This window comes from Rhea americana, unplaced genomic scaffold (assembly GCF_003343005.1).
Source record: "Rhea americana isolate MKP2758 unplaced genomic scaffold, rheAme1 scaffold_84, whole genome shotgun sequence".
NCBI classification, from domain to species: Eukaryota; Metazoa; Chordata; class Aves; order Rheiformes; family Rheidae; genus Rhea; species Rhea americana.
Genome location: NW_028187023.1, coordinates 2,588,142 through 2,603,687, shown reverse-complemented (window position 1 = coordinate 2,603,687; position 15,546 = coordinate 2,588,142). Strand labels below are relative to the sequence as shown.

The 15,546-nt window shown below is 38.5% G+C and overlaps 1 protein-coding gene across 1 annotated transcript in view; it reads left to right on the top strand.

Moving 5' to 3' along the window:
• DCAF5 (DDB1 and CUL4 associated factor 5) overlaps positions 1–15,546 on the top strand; it is a 75,440-nt gene that overhangs the window by 17,498 nt on the left and 42,396 nt on the right. The window contains exons 4-5 of the mRNA XM_085323326.1: positions 185–324; positions 4,595–4,724. Coding sequence (XP_085179452.1) covers positions 185–324; positions 4,595–4,724 — 270 coding nt within the window. The remainder of the gene's footprint in view (positions 1–184; positions 325–4,594; positions 4,725–15,546) is intronic.

Here is a 15,546-nt window from a genome sequence, read left to right as displayed (position 1 = left end):
ATATATCTTGGTCACTGTATATATTTTTTCTAACTTCATAACAAGARCCTTGTGTCTAGTTGGAGTAGCACTAACCTTGTCACTAAGTATTACCAAATAAATTAAAATGTAAATACTATTTGCTTTTTAAAACAACTGCTGTTAGAGTGGAGTAAAAGAATGATATTGTTTGTCTGTTTTCCAGCACTGAGACGTTGGATGTGTTTGCCCATGAAGATGCAGTGTATGGTCTTTCAGTGAGCCCAGTAAATGATAACATCTTTGCCAGTTCATCAGATGATGGCCGGGTTCTTATTTGGGACATCCGAGAGTCTTCCCACGGAGGTGAGAGCTGTAGATGGAAATGATTTTGATTTAGGAAAAACAGGGATTTGATTTGGGAAGGCAGGGAAGGCAAAAGCTATGTTTATCTGGGAGGACTGAGACAAGGAGCACTGAGGAATTATTGTAATTTTTGTGGCTGGTGATAGCTGTCTCCTAGTCTTCATAGTCCACTGTTACTGTTTTAAATGATTTTATAAAGTACCTGCCTGTATGGCGCACTATCATAAAAGTTGTTACGAACAGGTTTTAACTTGAGTTAAAGAAGCAACGGAGGATGTGTTCCTTCAATAAAAATATCTTGCTAAACTTAAGCCACAGTCCTAACTGTTTTCATATATTTGTCTTAAAACACTATTTCTGTATATAGCCTTGGATAAAGAAAAAAATTGGAAATATACAAAACCATTATTTTGATTTGAAAAATTTTCTAAATCTATTTCTATACTTTCCTGGGACATTGAGAGCTGTTCATGTGCATGACATTTCCCGGTTCTCTTGTGAACTGTGAAGTTAACTTGATGGAACAAAATCACTTTATCTATTGCTTGGGGAAAAAAAAATGTTTTTCTATTTCTATGGAAACTTGGAGACCTAATGTGATAGCACAAAATAAGCTGAATTACAGCTTCATCTTTGTTTTCAAAAACTGAGCTGAATACTGCAGCTTCTCAAAATGCTACAGTCTGTGTTGCGCTTCTGAACTGTGCTTAGATAAGTTGAGAGGACTACTACAGCAAGTGAAATTGTGTGTATACCCCATTCTAAAGACCATAGAGCTGAGAGTGGAAACCTGAGTGATCTGTAGAATTAGTCTGATTTCTTTCCCTCAAAGCTAAAATAAAATTGCATCTTTTTTGTAAACTGATTAAATGCTTGAATTTTTAGCCTCTACTGTTCATAAGGGAAAATTGTTTATGGCACTGAAATCTTCTGATTTCCAGCTTATATGTATTTATATATATTTGAAAGCTGAAACAAGATGTACTTCCTTGTGTTGCAGCAGTCTTCTAGGGATATTAGTGTCATAAGGGCTTTGTTGAATATGATTAACCAGAGCTAGGTCTGTCTTGATAATTCCCCATCCAGAATACTCTGTCCTAGAGTAGACTTCCTGCTGATGCCGTCCTTACCTCAGGCATATTGCCCTCATAGGAATAAAATGAAATATAGTAATATGGCATTCAGTCTAGAGTACTGTCTGTTCCTGTGAATTCTGATTCTCTTGTACAATTGTGATACCCCTTATCTCTGTCCCATCTGGGAATTTTACAGAAGCACTCTGAAAAATAGTGCATACACTCAGTGTATATATATATGTTACAGGTTTTAATAAAAATATCCACATGGTCTCTTCCCTGGAACACTATTGGAGAGACTTATCAGTAACTTCCCTCTTGCTCAGAAGTCCCCCACTAGCACAGTGCACTGTTGTCCCCCCTGTAGCCACTTTCTTACCCACCATGCAGCTCCCTTTGCTAATCCTCATTGTCTGCAGCTCAACTCAGTACTGTACCTCATGGGAAATTAGATTTACCATATTTCCCCTGAATAAAAGGTCAGTTACTTTATCAAAGAAAGCGATCAAGTTAGTCTGRTATGACTGTTTTACCTTTGGAAAGTCCAAGTTTCATTTCATCCCTGTTTTTGTATTTTCATAACATCCAAGTGGTTAGAGCAGACATTGAATAAAGCTTCCAAATTAAAAATGGCAAAGTGCTCCTTTATTGCATTCTCCTTAACTCTGCACCGTAAACATCTGCCTCTGGTAGGAGAACTACCTGTTGCTGATGGTCGATGTTAACGAYTGGTGGAGCTGGACACTGTTTAAATGCATCTGTATGTTTGAAAGTGTTCAATATCATGGGCTAAACTCTATTCCAAACTTTATGAAATTAGGATCCTCTTTCTTTGTTCGCAATTAAATCGTGTTAATCATTGCTACTGCATTACTGTTGCTGAGACTTTGAATGAGAAGGCTGCACCAGTGAAAACAGTGAAGAAGAGTTGGTTTGGTTGATTTGAAGTTCTTTTTTGGGGTAGCTTCTTTACTTCTCTGAATTTCAAGTAAGGGGGCTTTGCATGCTTTTATGTGAGTCCTGAGTCAGAGTTTATATGTAAGCCCTGCCAGTGTTTACTACAAAATACAATGCTTGTCCCTGAGGTAATCGCTTGTCTACAATGGTATAGTCATGGGAATTGGCACTGTGCCTGCCACTATGGGTGTTGCTTCTGACTGTCCAACTCATTAAAATCTCACAAATAACCTCCTGGTATTAAAAAAAGCTGAGAAAGTAATTCCAGTCCCCTTCTGCTTCTCCTTGTCTTCGGCTGCTGAGTGACTTGCATAGTGTTGTTATAAATTCTCTTCCAGTTTTCATTAGAGATGATGTTGAGCTCCTCCCTTGAGAAACATTTTCATACTTCAGTGTATGAGAGCTGCAATTGTGAAATAAGTATAAAGAACAATAACAAAACTAAATCCCTTATTTTTCATTAATGTGACTTAGCGCCTCATTAGTTTGGATATTGTAATCTCTGTTTAATTGGACAGGCTGAAAGGCGACTTCTGATACCTTGGAAGAACACTGCGGTACCAGGTCGGGCTATTCCTAATCAAGGTGCAAAGGAAAACACAAGTAATTAGTGACAGTGACTTGACTAACTGAATGTGCACAAACTAAAAATGTTTATTTTAAAATAGTAAAGACAACTCTTTCATTTGGCAATTTGATGTTGTTTCAATTTCTCCACTCAGCTAATGCAAGCCAATGCTTCTCGGTGGGGGCTGCCATTTTAATAGTACGGCATCATATGTCCCAGCAGGAGTCCGATTTGATGATGCAAATAYAGAAGGTCAATTTTGCTCTTAAACCTTATTTGGAACTGCTGGCAGATGAACACTAGTCCTTAAAGCTTTTGAGTGGCTGGCAGAACAAAAGTTTGCTCCTGTCCTTTGCTTTCCCTCTACTTCCTATAATAACTAGCTGATGCTGGGAGCTTCAGCTGCAGCCAGAGACTGCTAACTGAATGCTAAATGAGAAAGTCTCTGCCCCCAAAAGCTTGTAATAGAGCATAAGAGGAGGGCACAGGACAAGCAAGCACTAATTTTGTCTCATCTGCATGATGGGCAGTGAGTATTGGAAATCTGGGAGGATGGTCTGTGTAAACCTGTTTTGTATGCCTTAATGAGGGATATGAAGAAAGAAAATAATGTACGTTTGTAGGTGCTTGTGAGGCTATAGGTGCCTGCACACAATGACGCAAACAGTAACAAGGTCTCCCAAGCACGAAGGAGTTGCATCAAAGCAAACAGTGAATGGAAAATGGCATCATCCCTGGCTCAAAAGAGACATTGATTCTTTCTTAGTTGAGTGAAAGAATGGTAGTATGCTACAAAAGACACAGATATCAAAGAGAATTAGGCTATGCTCAAAGCAGTAAAGCTAGCAGAAGCGACAGGATAACATGGTCAGCTTTTTCCTAGTCTGCTCTTCTTGGAGGTAGTATTTTGATATAATGAGTAGGGCAGAGCAGCAGGCCAAAGAGTTTGTTATACTACTCAAAACAAAAGGAAGAGAACTTGGATGAGTTTTGGGTTTTTTTGTTTGTTTGTTTGTTTGTTTTTAATGTGTGAACAGAAAAGGCTAACTGTTGAAATTGTTAGATGGTAAGAACCTCCTTCTTATAAAGTTGTGCAACCGCTGAATAATGCCTAAAGACATAATAGGCCTATTCTCCCCAGAGTTGGCCATTCTCTTAGAGATGACTTTCTATACAAACTTACCTTTTTTTTTTTTTTTTTGGTAATGCTTTTCCATATAAGCCGTTGCTACTACAGTTAGTTTGGCTGATCATGAGTGGCTGAGGAGGCTTTCAGTTGTACATGGTCTTTGCTAGAAAGCTTTCAGAAGTCTTCCATATAGTCCTTATTAGATGACTGTGTGATCGTGAGCCTTAAGAAGATTCAAATGCTTGATCTTTGTAAGTGGCCAATTTTAAATTCTGGTAACCTTCTGTAAGCAAAATGGTGTCTTGAAATCCAATATATATTCTTATCCATACTTGGACAAAGTTAATGCATATGTGGGTGGATTTTAAAACCTCAGTTTTTATATTGCTGTGGATGTGTCAGCTTTAGAAACGGTTTGAACATGTCTCTGTATCTTCAGATCTTGTTATGCTATTTCTATATTAAGCTGCCAAACTCATTACATCAAACAGTCATATGCATTGTTTGTTCTTATGTCTGAAATCTCAACTTTTTCAACAGAGCCCTTCTGCTTGGCACACTACCCATCAGCCTTTCATAGTGTGATGTTTAATCCAGTAGAACCCAGACTACTGGCTACTGCCAACTCTAAGGAAGGTGTGGGACTCTGGGACATTCGTAAACCTCAGAGGTAAGAGCTGGCTGTCCTGGTCTTGTGCTGTGCTACCATCTCCCTTGGGAGATTATACCATTCCATGCCTTTTTAAGTCAAAACACAAAATGTAAGAGAAAATGTATAACAAAGTTACCAGCGATATTAGTAATACCAAATTCTGTAATTTTGCATAATTAACATTCTTTTTCATACATATGATCTAACTTGACACAAAGTAGGGCTAGATCTTTCTCATTAAGGTAAGTGACTTTCTGGAAGCATGTCTGGCTTCACTATTGCAGAGTTAACTCGGGCTGTTGTGTCAAGTTCTCATTATTACAGATAAAGTGTTGGCTAGCTAATATTGGCAGAAGCCACGGTGGCCACTGCCTGGGTTGCAGTTTGTTTTTCTACCCAACTCAGTTCTTAATGGCTGAGACTGGGAATTGCTGTCAAGTTAGCTTTTTACTGATTGAGTATCGTATATCTTTCTAGACACCTAGATAATCGGTTTGGCAGCATGATATACCCCTAGACTTCTGTAGGATTTTGAACAAATTTTCAACCAAAAGTAAGAGGCTAAGTTTGTAGTGTGATGTGTGGTTAGACTGGGTTGTAAAGTACGCGTACAATGTCTGATACTGGAGTTTGGCATGCGGGAGTGATTAAGCTTCTGTTGAAGCCTTTTTTAAACTTTCAGATTTTAAATGCAATTTTGCTTTTTGATCTTAATATCAGAAAAATTTTGAGCAGCTCAAGTAAACATGTATTCACCCCACCTTTTTCTCAGCCTTTATGTTTTCATATTTTCAATTGCAAATGTCAGCATAGGAAGAGTAATTACAGAGAAGTGAAAGGAGGAGAAGATAGGTGGCAGTGTGTTTACAAGACAGTAGCCTCAGCTATTAAAATTTTCTATACTGCACACAAAGACTATATGAACAATAACGCTGGTACAGTGGCATAAATTCTACTAATAAAAATTCCATGTGGATGCAAAGTCCAGATGAAGTCTTTTACTTGGACAGCTACATGAAAAGGGGTCATCCAGTATAGCTGGACAGGTTATGCACTGCTAACAGGAATAAAAAGAGGAATCAACTATCACTAAAAATACCAGAACTGACYCTAATAAATGCAAGAGTAGATCACTTGAGTAAGGAATTCTTTTCTTACAAATCCAGTTGCTCTCTGGAACTGAAAATAGAGCTTTTTTTGTTTTGTTTTGTTATTTTTAGCTCTTCTTAAGACTTTGATCTCCAGAAGTTTCTTGGTTTAGATACTGATGAGCTGTTGTTTGGGGAGCAGCAGCAATCAGGACATAGAATACCCTGAAGATCCTCAAGCTAGATGCCATCCTGCATTCTCCCTCAGCCTTAATAAATGTAGGGCAAAATGTTTGGTGTGAGCTTGTTGGGGGCTTGTGTATGCGTGGTGTAATAGTCTGTGTTCACACATCTAAGAACATACGTTTTATCTGTATCGTGACTTTGTTCTTTTTGATTGTTATAACATCCTCTAATTGGTAATACTTCTTGGCAAGTACTTTAATTTCTACTGGTTTAGCATCAGTGTGAAAGACGACCTTTGACAAACACTAATTCCGAAATCTTTTTTGAATGGTGAAAGGGAGGGTGTAAGGGGTGCCTTATATAATCATGTCAGGGTCATCCCCAAGGCCTTGTCTAAATTCAGTTAGTGGAAGCTTGTATGCTTTTATCTTGTGTACAAGAACAACTCCTTTCTGATCCCAATCTGATCAGGTAAATTTTCCCCATTAACAAGCTAAAAGGTGATGATTAAGCAGATAAGAACAACAGATCTTGCAAATACAGTGCTGAGCTTCCTAGGTGCATAGGTCACACAGCTTCTTCCATGCTTAGGGGAATGCTGTTCGTACAGCTCCCCCTTACAGCTGGGCATGCACTGTGCACGCCATACAGCTGATCCCTGCAGAGCTGAATTTTACAGCATTTGCAGCTAGTAAGTTAGTGTGGTACCTTGTGTAGGAGAGGCATGTGCTTCCTGCCTCCACAGTGCTCAGAAGAAGTCAGGTAGTAAGGAGCAGGCTGCTCGAATCAGATTAAATGCTGTAGACAGATATTTAGAGACTCAGGCTGAGCAAGCTGTAACCTAAAGAAATGCAGGTGATAAAATCCTGCCTTTAGCTGCTGTTCTTCTGGGATAACTATCAACTTTCCTCCTTTATATGACCGGAGATGTGCCTGTAGCATGGTGAGAAATATATCATTGGCTGTGAGAAAGAAAATGGTCTAAAGCAGTCTGGTGCCACTACGGTTTGTTCCCAAGAAACTCTTAGGAAAAAGGACTTTTCACTGAGTTGTGTGGATCTGGCTGGTGGGCTGCCAAAACGTGAGTTTCTCATGTTTAACTAAACCAGACTAGATTTTGAGGGCTTTTTAAATTTTATTTTTAAAAGAACAGAGCATTTGCCAAAACTCCCACTTAKCTCTGCAGATCTTGTTCACTAATCTAGAAATGTGAATTTTTAATATTTTTTAAAAGCATCTGGGGGCAATTTACTTTGACTTATGAGAAAACAAGTTTATTAATTTGTAGATCAGTTCAGATGTAATCCTAGCTTCAAACACAATGGCAAAGGGAAGCCAGAATTTAGATTTTTTTTCTTCTATGGGTTATAGTTTGTTATAGTATCTTCTGGGAAAAGTATACTGTGAACTTAAAAAAAAAAAAAAAAAAGTCTTCAGGATGAAGTAATCCACACAGTGCTGTAAGTACTTGTGATGGACATTACATAGCATAGAATTTAAGTAAGTTTATGTACATTTCCCCATTCTTATTCATATGAAAAGATAAATGTAACACCAGGTACCAACTGTTCCAGAAGCCATTTGGCTAATAGGAAATTTAATAGGGAGATGGGCTTAAGCAGGCCCAAATTCTCCATAACATAGGGATAAACAGGAAGCTGCCTGTGTAATTTCATGCCAGAGCACTAGTACAGCAGAGAATGGCTACTGCATCAGCTGCTCTTCTCATTGGCAATGAAGCCTGTGAATGGTGGAAATCTTTGCTTTTCTGCAGGTTTATCTCTGTTTTATATTGTCATTGATATCCAAGAGGATGTGATACTGCTTGAGGTGTGGGGAAAGATGGGTGGAACTGAGGTTTTTAGGTGGGATGGTGTGGAAGTATTAACTTGTTGGAACTGTTGAACAGAGCAGTACGTAGGGACAGTATAAAATAGCTAGACCTGCTTATCCCTTCTCCMAGCCTATCTTTTTCTTTCCACTGCTAAGCATGAAGCTCACTTCTAAGAGGCTGTATTTAATGCCCTCAGCAGTGGAGAGATTCCCCCCCCCCAATATTGATGTAATCTCACAGAATCCTGTGGTGATCATGGGAGTTCTTCAGCCATATCATTCCAGCTGTGATGCTAGTAGAAATGGCAGGTCAGATAAACTTTAGATATGTTGTCACTGGTCACTGTGGTGGTGAGGTTATGACCAGGGTTTGAATGTACGGAAGGAATGGGAAGAAGTGTAGACACTTAGATCTTTGCTTTGGATTACCAAAATAGAAACTTCTAGTAAGTTACACGGATTGACAGCACTCCTTTTGCTTTACTCTAGAAAAAGTGAAATCGCTATCAGCGATTAATAAGTCRGGGCTAGTAAACACTTCATGTAAACTGTTGATGCAGCTCTGACTTCCCARCTGCTGCTCTGTTCTCTGTCAATTCTCAGATGAAAGAAGACTATAATTGGTGATGGCCCTACTTAGTTTTTTTCCATAACTGCATACTGCTCTTGGAAAACCTTCTGCTGCTCCCCCACAAAATCCAGAAACCAAATGGAAGTCTGGAATTCTGAAGAACAGCTGCTTGGAGCCAATAGTAATACTGTAGGAAGCAATACTACCTCGTAACACACATTRCAACCAATAATGCTGCCAGAGTAATGTTCTTTGCAGGTGTAGGTGAAGTTTGATGAGCCTGCAGGATTCAACTGGCACACATGGTTTGAAAGGGAGAAGGTTTAATGTTAAATTTTTTGCTTTTAATCAAGCAGATGCTCCTCTTCTGAGATACAGAGTGTGTGGATTTTTTTTTGTTTGATGTTTTCTTTTTTATTTTTTTAGCTTTTTTAGCTTGGTATGATRCACTGTTGGACAAAGGATGATTTACCATAAGCGTAAGTTATACAATATTCAGTAGAATATGGCTATCTTATTACATGCAACTTTAAACCGCTAGCTCTAAATTTTCAGGGGTATTTACTGACCTAATTGTTTTCAAAGGTCACCATTTTGGGATGCTCAGTTTGATCAAAACATTTCAATAACTCAAACCATGGCTAATTGTCACTTATGAAAATTCAGATTGAGTATCTTAAAGGTAGACACTTAGAAATATTACTTTCTATTTTTCTGTTGTTTTTGTCTTCAATCTGGAGAAGTCAAAGTGCTTTTAAAGAACTTTCAGCTCAAAATTCCTGTAATTTACTGAACCAAGCATCCATACTGGTCAGATCACTTAAGTGAATAGTGACTATATAACCTCATATTTATAACCTCTTGCAAGCCCATGGGTCTGGGAGTGAGGGGAGGCAGAAGAGCTTCTCTTCTCTTGCAGAAACSAGAAATAAAATGACATCCACAAATRACACCTTGATGCCACAGGGATAGGATTGCAATATAGCTATTTAGCAATATTATGGCAATGGATTGGGATGCCACCTTGAAAATCCTGTCACCCCAAAACCTTCTTGTTTGTGTTCCTCCTTCTGTCTTCTAAATGAGCATGAATGCAAGAGCAGCCACAGTTCAGTGCAGAATGGATGCAACTGTTACATCCAAGGATATTTAATTCCTTTGTCTGTTCCTTATTAGGCAGAGTGACAGTGTTAGGCCARCTTGGCAAGTTGGTAATGTTTTGGATAGTATTAAAGTCTTGAATAGAGTCTTGATACCCTAGTATGTTAAGGCATTAGGAATGTTTTAGTCCAAAATACACCACTCTTCTCCGTTTGGGTTATAAAAGAGTTTCTCCTTGCCTGCTGTTAGAAGCCRCCAGCCAGGAGAGCCAGTGTACCCACATCTAATCAAGTAACACTAAACRCCTCTTCTAATTACAAGGAAATATTTTTAGGGCTAGAAAAGGGTCCAGATTATGAGCAGAGTTTATTCATCTACTCTGATACTGGTTAATTTTCTGATGGGAAGCTGGGAGTGCTTTATACTCAACTACTRTAGTGAAAGAAGGTATTGAAAAGTCAGCTGTCAGCTTTCCTTGACGCATGTAAGGAAATTGGTGGACATTTGCACAAATCTGAATTCTGAAAAATTGTTCTCATTTCAAATAGTCTTAATTTGATTAGCTTTGCTAACTGAGTCAGGATACACATCCAGATTTAATTAATGCGTTCATCTTCGTTTGTTTTGCTTTTTTTCTGAAGCTCATACCCAGCTTGATATCCCTTCTGGCTCAAAATCAGTGCAGCAAGTGAGTCTCCCTCCCTTTCCTGCCTTTGTACTAATAGGATCTGGATGTGATGTGCTGGCTTCTCGAAGATAACACATGAAGCACTGTTAAAATAGAACTAATTTAAGTCCAGCATGATTATGAGTTGACTAGTGATGCTAGAACTCCTGTTTTTTCTACTTTATAATGTGTTAGTATTGCTGATCTTTTTTTTTTTTTTTCCTTTGGGTGGATTTTAAACTGAAATCAGTTGCATTGCTTGTTCTTTAAAAAAGATGCCTTGAAATCTTAAATGTGTTCCTGATTAATGAGGCTGTTGTGAGGCCCTTATGCCACTAGATGGGGTCTGAAATCCATGCTTTTTTGTCTTTTTTTGCAGGTTTGCATATCTGAAACTGTCTTTACAATGAAACACTAATATGTATTGTTAGAGAATTGTTGAGGGCARCTCTTCATGTCATTGTCACATAAATATTCAAAGCAGTAACTGTTTTCACTAACAGGTGTTTTTTAGGTACTTTCATATTCCCCATTTTTGCTTTTCCTCACAACTTGATGCCCATCTCTTTCCTTTTCCTGGAATGAAAAGGTTGCTTTTTCCCCTAAGAAAATATGGTAATTATATCCATAGTTTGTTCTTTTTCTATTCGAACTTTTTTCTTTTTCTTTTCTTTTTTTTTTCTTTTTTTCCCCTCTCCTATCTCCCTATCTCAACTAATCTGGAAGCTTTTGAGATCAAAATAGTTACTGGCTTTTGTTATAAATGATGGCCACATGTATTTTAACTAGTTTTCWTACTGAAAATGGCTGTTCACAGTAGTGATTTTGTGTTGTGTTTGTGATAGGAATGTTGAACCTGTACTTTTTACACAATGYGATTCATTTGTGTGTCCAGTTCAAAGGTAAAAATGTTAAGTCTTGAGTCAAGATCAGGAATAAGTGTTGCTGTGCTTTTTTTTTTTTTTGAGACTGGAAGGGCCTATCTCAAAATTCCCAGGTCCCTCTTCCTGCTGTGTCCGTTGTGCTAGTTCTGTCATTGACCTGTTTTGAGCTGGCTTGTCATGCTCGCCTACTAGAAAACCAGCATGGCAGAAGCTGGGTAGCTTTCTTATGGACTAACAAGCTGAACTGGGTTTCAGAAGAGCCCAGTGATTAGCAAAGGTGATGCCAGAGGAAAAAAAGGGGGCTCTTTAAGGCTGAGAACAGGAGAAACCGATGGAAGCAAGACACATTGAATGAATATTTGTGTCTCAAGAAGTACGTTATTTATTGAGGAAACAAATCCTCAACCTGAGGCTAAGGAATACCTTATGTTACTTATCAGTGATTCATCTAACGATTGGCTCATTAGATGCTAAGAGGTGAAAAGTTATTCCCTGTACAGTATAATTAGACTCAGGGACCTAGTGGGAGAGCTCTTCCCCTTAACTTATTGCAGAATGTCAGGTTTTGTTGATCACATCAATATGTAGGGAAGACTTTGAAGGATGTGTGGCCAAACAACTGGTTTACAACTGACCACATTCTCTCTGCTAGTCTCCCTTCATCTTGAATAGAATGTTTTTGGCAAGTGCTAACTGCTAGATGTCATTAGTCATTGTACAGCGACAAAAAACAATCCAACTAGTAAATTAGGGTATTGAATGCATAACTTCTGGTTCAAATCTGTTGGAAATCACAGGTACTCAGTACACCTAAAAATCCAGCTCTTCACTCCTAATTACCTTTCTTTATAGTTTCACTTGTTTCCATTAGTTGGCAGCCTATTAAAGACCTACTGAATTACTACTTTTCTTGTTTCTGGATCTAGTGTAATGGTCTCTGCCATGTCACGTAGTACAGCATTTTCTTCCTACCATCAGTGGTGGTACTTCTTGAACCACAGGAATCATATAAGTGGGATGTAGAAAACAGTTGTGATTTGTTTGACGCTAGTCTGCACAGACTGTTTTCATAGCTTTAAAATTGATGGAGTGTTACTTATTAATAGAATCCTCTGCAATAATTTTTTCACCCTTTGAAATGTATAAGGCTCTATTGTGAAAAAGGTACTGTCGTACAGCTGTTAAGTCTTGCAGCTGAGTATAAACAAACTTAAACAGATATCATGTATACTCTATTCTTTGTGGAAATAAAATTTTTGAATATATAAGACTTCTCTGTGTGGTGAAGGAGTATAGAATCTCTCTCTGTAGTCATGGTAATCTAAGGACATAGGCAGAAGTCTGTAGGTGGTTTACGTGAGATGGACATGCTGACGTAGTTGGAGAAACTAGATGAACTTACRGGTTCACAAGTTCTTTGTCAGGTTTGAAATAGAAGCACTAGCTGTGAGACCTGGGGGCCATTTGAGAAGGTTTTGCCAGAGTTTAGTTAGATGCGTGTCAAATAGACCCTCTTGGTGGCAGAGGGGTAGTTAATCCCTCTGGAACAGGGGGATGGCTTGTGGTGTTGTGTGGTGGTTTTTGCTTGCTTGCTTGCTTTTCCTTCTTGTCAGGTGGGAGTGGAAGTGGAGGAGAGGGAGGTGAGGAGTGTTTGCAGCTGTGTCTCTGTTCCACAGGTGATATTCATAGGCTGTGGATCAAAGGACTTTGGAGAATGTGTGATAGAGGGGGGAAAATGACACAAAGTCATAAAACCAGAATCTCAGCTGAGTCCATAAATTCAGATATCTGACAATTGTCAAGTTTAGTTTCTAGGCCYGTGTCTGGAAAGTATTTGATCCTTAAGAATCAGATCAGAAGAATTCAGACAGCAATTATTTTGTGAGGCATGTTCATGCACTGACAGCTGAGTGTTATTCTTTCTAGCCTGCCTCTCTGAGCTCATTCTTATGCATAGCTGTTGCCTGGTTTATTTAGGTATTACCAAAAAGGTGCCTGGAGTGTTGGCTGAAGCATATTGAGCTTCTGGAAATGCAAGTGTGGGATCTACTATTATTAATGTCTTTGTTCTATGGGGTATTTAACAATTTAAATCCATTTCTTRTATTTTGTACCACAGTCGTCTTCTGACGATGAGTTCAGTAAGATTTGGGGCTATTCAGAGGCTAGCGTTGGTGGATTGAGAAATTTGCTTTCAAAATAGCATCTTCAGTTGTAATTGTTTAATGATTTTTCCACTCTTGTTTCCGATAGGATGATTCATGATCGCTGCAAGAGTGGGGTGGCAGGAATAAAATGTGGAGGTTCAAGTTTTCTGCTTATTTTTTCCATTTTGAATTTTCATATATGGGAAGCAAATACTTACCACTTCTAATGCACATGCTTTGGAATTGCCAAAGTCCMTGGAGATGGGCAAGAAAGAGCCCTCTCTCACTGAATCGGCAAATKCCTCTTTAATTATTTCAGTGCAATAAAAAAATTGCTGGGTGTTTTCTGTTTTTTTTGAGACCTTTGCCAGTCCCGCTCTGAGCAGAGCACTGTACTGGTGCGTGCAGGAAAAATGTATGTATCTTGGCAACCAATTTTCATTGTCAAGTTTATCAGTTCACTCCTTTCCATTTCCAGCTGAGCCATTTGTTGTGAATTCTGACTATTTTTATGCTACTTTAACTGTCATTTAGCTAAATTAAAATCTGACAAATTGTAAGTGCTGTTTAAGCACCCAGTATGGGTCAACCACACCACCTTAAATAGCTCAAATAACTATTTATCCTCTCAGTTCAGGAAATATACCTCACCTCACACTTGTAACATCCTCATCTGTTCCRGTTCCGTGCTACTGGGGCATGTCAACTGACTTGCATGTCTTAACCTAGAATTTGATGCTTCTGACCGCATCTAATTTGGTACAGGTACCCCACATGACAGAAGCTAAACTAAGATATTTTTCCCTCTATTTCTTTTTTGGGATTTTTTCAAAGTCTTTTTATGTTATGAAAAATAAGTTGATAGCTGAAGTTGGACACTGAATGGAGATTGAATTGTTCATTTATGGAAACCTTCGAGATGTGTTGAAGGAACTTTGAATGGTGGTAGTATCTAGGTGTGTTGTTCTTTTAGGGGTTATCTTTTTTGGATTGATTTTCCTTTGCATGGAACTATAAATAAGTTTCCAAACTGTTCTCTTCAGGTTTTATCCAAAATCAAAGGATGACTTTGGTGATAGAAACATCAAAGATAGTCTCTTCTGTCTCTCAAGTAGGGGCTACTGAAGATAGGGAGTACTTCTGAATAAACCTTTCTGACTTTGGGCAAAGACAGAGCATTACAATCATTTGGGCTTTAGTCRGCATCTTAACTGATGCTGATGCTTAACTGCTATTTCTGCTGAACAGAGCTTTTATATTTTTTTTTTTCATGTCTACTTGTGGTTGCCACTTTAAACCAGTTGATGCTGCTTTTTCTATTAGACAGAAGTGCTGCCTTAAAGTTGTAAAAGATGTATATCATTGAATTTATTGACAAGTATTTTTTCTCTGAAGCAAGTCATCTTTTCTGGTACCAATGTGGGCACCAGCTAATAGGTAAASTAGAGATACTTGGAAAAATGTGCAAGTCTGCTGGATATTGCCTCTTACTGAAGTACTTGAACTAGATGCTGTAGTCTCTCTTCTCCACCTTCATGGTTTGTCAGTACTGTAGAGTTAACTAGTAGAGCACCATAAAAAGAGCCCCCTTACTTCACTTCTGTTTTAGATGTTCATGTTCTTTATCTCGTTTGAGTCCTGCTTTATGCCTGACCTTGTTAGCCCCTCTTGGGATAGAGTTTAGCTTAGCTTTTTTTATGTTTAGGCTGGTAYGCTTTCTGGAGTGGAGTGGATTCAGATTAGTCCACTGATGTGCAAATTGGGAGTCTTTGAAGATTTTTCTGAGGAGAAAATGAAAGATGCTGATTCTGTCATCTCCAGACTTGGTGATCAGACTCACAACTGGGTTTTGGAGTACAGAGTTTCAAATTGTATAATGAAAATGTTTAATTGTAGGTAGTTTCRTTTCTGTTCTCAGATAGGGTTGTTGTGACTTCTGCACAGCTTTTTCTGTCTTAGTTTAATAGAGTTTTGTTAAACTTTAATTAAATAAAATCATAGCATCCTTCGCAGAGTTAGTCAACCCTCCATTCAATGTTTGCGGATTTTCTGACTTGAAGATCAAACTATTCCACGCATACCAGCATCCCCACGCTAACATTTGGTTCTAGCAAAACACATTAGGCTAAGCACTGTGCCTTTGCTCTCCAGCCTGGGCCCAAAAGCAGTAGTGGTATTCGGATTTATAATTCTAAAGAGTAAATGTAGCTTCATGCAGCAAATGAAGTCAGGAAACTTTCATTTTGTTTCGCAATATTTGGTAGGGTCTTTTCACCTCACTTGCACTCAGTTTTCCTTTATCAAGGAGTGAGTATACTGCCTACTTAAACATCACAATGTTTAGTACTTTTTTGCTAGTTTTG